Below are 2,156 nucleotides of genomic sequence, written 5' to 3'. Positions count from 1 at the left end.
CCTCCTGCTTCACCTGACTCCCAGAAATCTTACCTGGAAGGCAGGGGGTGGCTCCTGGGCCTCTGTGCATGGGGGTCACCCCAGCAGGGGACACAGGAAATCTGTGCTTGGGGGCAGCCATGCGCATCGCCTCAGTTTCCCCATCCCATATGTACCACGACAGAGGGTGGGTGAGCCCGTCCCTAAGCTCCTCGAAGCTCTGAGCCTTTGGGGTTTCACAGATATTGCTTAGGATTGCCTCCTTTGCTCCTCGCTGCTCCCCGCAAGGTGGCGTTTAGGGCTGCCGTCAGGCTTGAAGTCAGCTCCTGTGCCTGGAGGGGCCGTGCTGTCCTGGTGGCACAGGCGGCCTGCTTGTGGCTGAAGGGCAGCCAGGCCTGACCCCGGCGCCTTTGCCTCCTGCGGTCCTCTGCTCCAGCCCTTGGGGAGAAGGGCAGGGGGAGCAGGGAGAAGGTGGGGAGAGGAGGAGACAGAGGCGCCCGGAGAGAAAGTGGTACAGGACACGGCCCGTCAGCTGCAGGACTCGGAGCCGACCTGGGCGTGGCGGACGGGCAGGCTGCCCGGGCTCGGGCGTGGCACCACACGGCCCCCCAGGGCCCCCCCCTCACTGGAGGCCGAAGGCCACGGAACTCGGGGTCCTGTGGCTGCCAAGCCCGCACAGAGCTGGGCAAGCGCCCCCTGAGGCCTGAAGCTCCCAGGGGACAGGCCGGTTCAGGGACGCCAGCCCTCGGGCCCTGCAGCCTCCAGACCTCCGTGTCCTTTGAGACCGTCACACTTGCGCACCAGCCCCGATTCCCAGCCCCAGGCGCTGCAGGGAGGAAGGGCCAAGTGGCACGCGGGCCACGGGGGGCCGAGCAGACGGTGAACAGTGGCTCAGAAGGAACAGAGTCGACCCGCGGGGCGGCGAGCCCCGCGGCCCTGCGAGCGGTCAGACGCCCCGTCCGGGTCCAGGAGAATGAGGACGAAGTCACCGCACACAGCCCGGCTCAGGGCACGGAAGTCAGGTGGGCCGGCGGCGTGGGGGGTCGGGGTCCCCACCCAGCCCCGGCCTCGGCCTCAACTCGGCGCGGGTCTCAGCAAGGCGTCGGCGCGGCCCCCAGCACTGCACCCCAGTCACGCCCGCGGCCCCGCTGGGCACCAGCCCAGGGCACCAGCACGCGGGGACTCACGAGCGCACGGCGGCGCCAGAGTGGAGGCGGCCTGCGCGCGGCCCCCGGCCGGCTCTGGGGGCGCCCACAGAACCCCGCTTCTCTGCGCGGGCTCCGCGGATGGAGAGGCCTCAGCCCCGCGGGCTGCACCCTGGACGGACGGGACTGCTCAGCGGCCCGCCCCGGCCCAGACCACCACCACTGACGACACCCACGGCCTCGGCGCCCCCTGTGCCCGGAAGCGGCGCCACTGCCCGAGACTGCCGTGCAGAGACGCCCAGCGCGGCCGCGTGTGGCTCTGTGGCCGCCCTCGTGGCCTGGCCTTCGCCCACAGCAAGGACGCACGGCCCACCCGCGGCCCCCAGGCCCGGCGGCCCGCGCCACTCACCGTGGTCTCGTCTTCGTGGAGCACCTGGTCATAGCCGCTGAGAGCGACGCAGAAGATGATGGCCGTGACGTCCTCGAAGCAGTGGATCCACTTCTTGCGTTCCGATCGCTGGCCCCCAACGTCGAACAGCCTGCGGGGCACAGGGAGGCTGGAGGTGCCGGGCGGGCGGCGGGCGCCGGGCAAGCCCAAGGGGCGAGGGGCCCGACTCTGCACACGTGGCCATCACGACCTGGCATCTCGAGTTTTACTAGGGGATGTCCCTCAGCTGGCCCAGGAAGTGCCTCTGGGGGGTCCTCTCGGGGGCACGCACACCCCATTCCTGGCTGTCTGACGTGTCGCTCATATCTGTGCTCCGGGCCAGCTCCAAACTGGCCTGAGAGGCACGAGCTGTCCACCTGTGGCGTGGACAGGAGAAGGCCCCTGTGCCAGGCACCATGCCCGGGGCCTCAGGGTGTGGGGAGACACTGCGAGCAGGAGGCTTGCGTCCTGGAAGTAAGAGGTGACCTCACGCCCGGAGCCCTGAGTGACGCCCTCTTCGGCCTCCTGGGCTCGACACGCCGGTGGGGCTGACCGCAGGATACCCCGGGAGCCCCAGAATCCCCAGGCAGAGACTTTGTTGAAGG

At 70.0% G+C, this 2,156-nt stretch overlaps 1 protein-coding gene across 3 annotated transcripts in view; it reads right to left on the bottom strand.

The window, feature by feature from the left end:
• GNAO1 (guanine nucleotide binding protein (G protein), alpha activating activity polypeptide O) overlaps positions 1–2,156 on the bottom strand; it is a 151,318-nt gene that overhangs the window by 13,094 nt on the left and 136,068 nt on the right. For all 3 annotated transcript variants that reach the window (XM_004693572.2, XM_012733178.1, XM_004693571.2), the window contains exon 6: positions 1,534–1,663. In XM_004693572.2, the coding sequence (XP_004693629.1) occupies positions 1,534–1,663 (130 nt within the window). The remainder of the gene's footprint in view (positions 1–1,533; positions 1,664–2,156) is intronic.

This window comes from Condylura cristata, unplaced genomic scaffold, assembly GCF_000260355.1.
Source record: "Condylura cristata isolate star-nosed mole 26May11 unplaced genomic scaffold, ConCri1.0 scaffold00039, whole genome shotgun sequence".
Classification (NCBI taxonomy): domain Eukaryota; kingdom Metazoa; phylum Chordata; class Mammalia; order Eulipotyphla; family Talpidae; genus Condylura; species Condylura cristata.
Note: the sequence above shows the minus strand (reverse complement) of the source record. Positions and strands in the feature narration are given on the sequence as shown.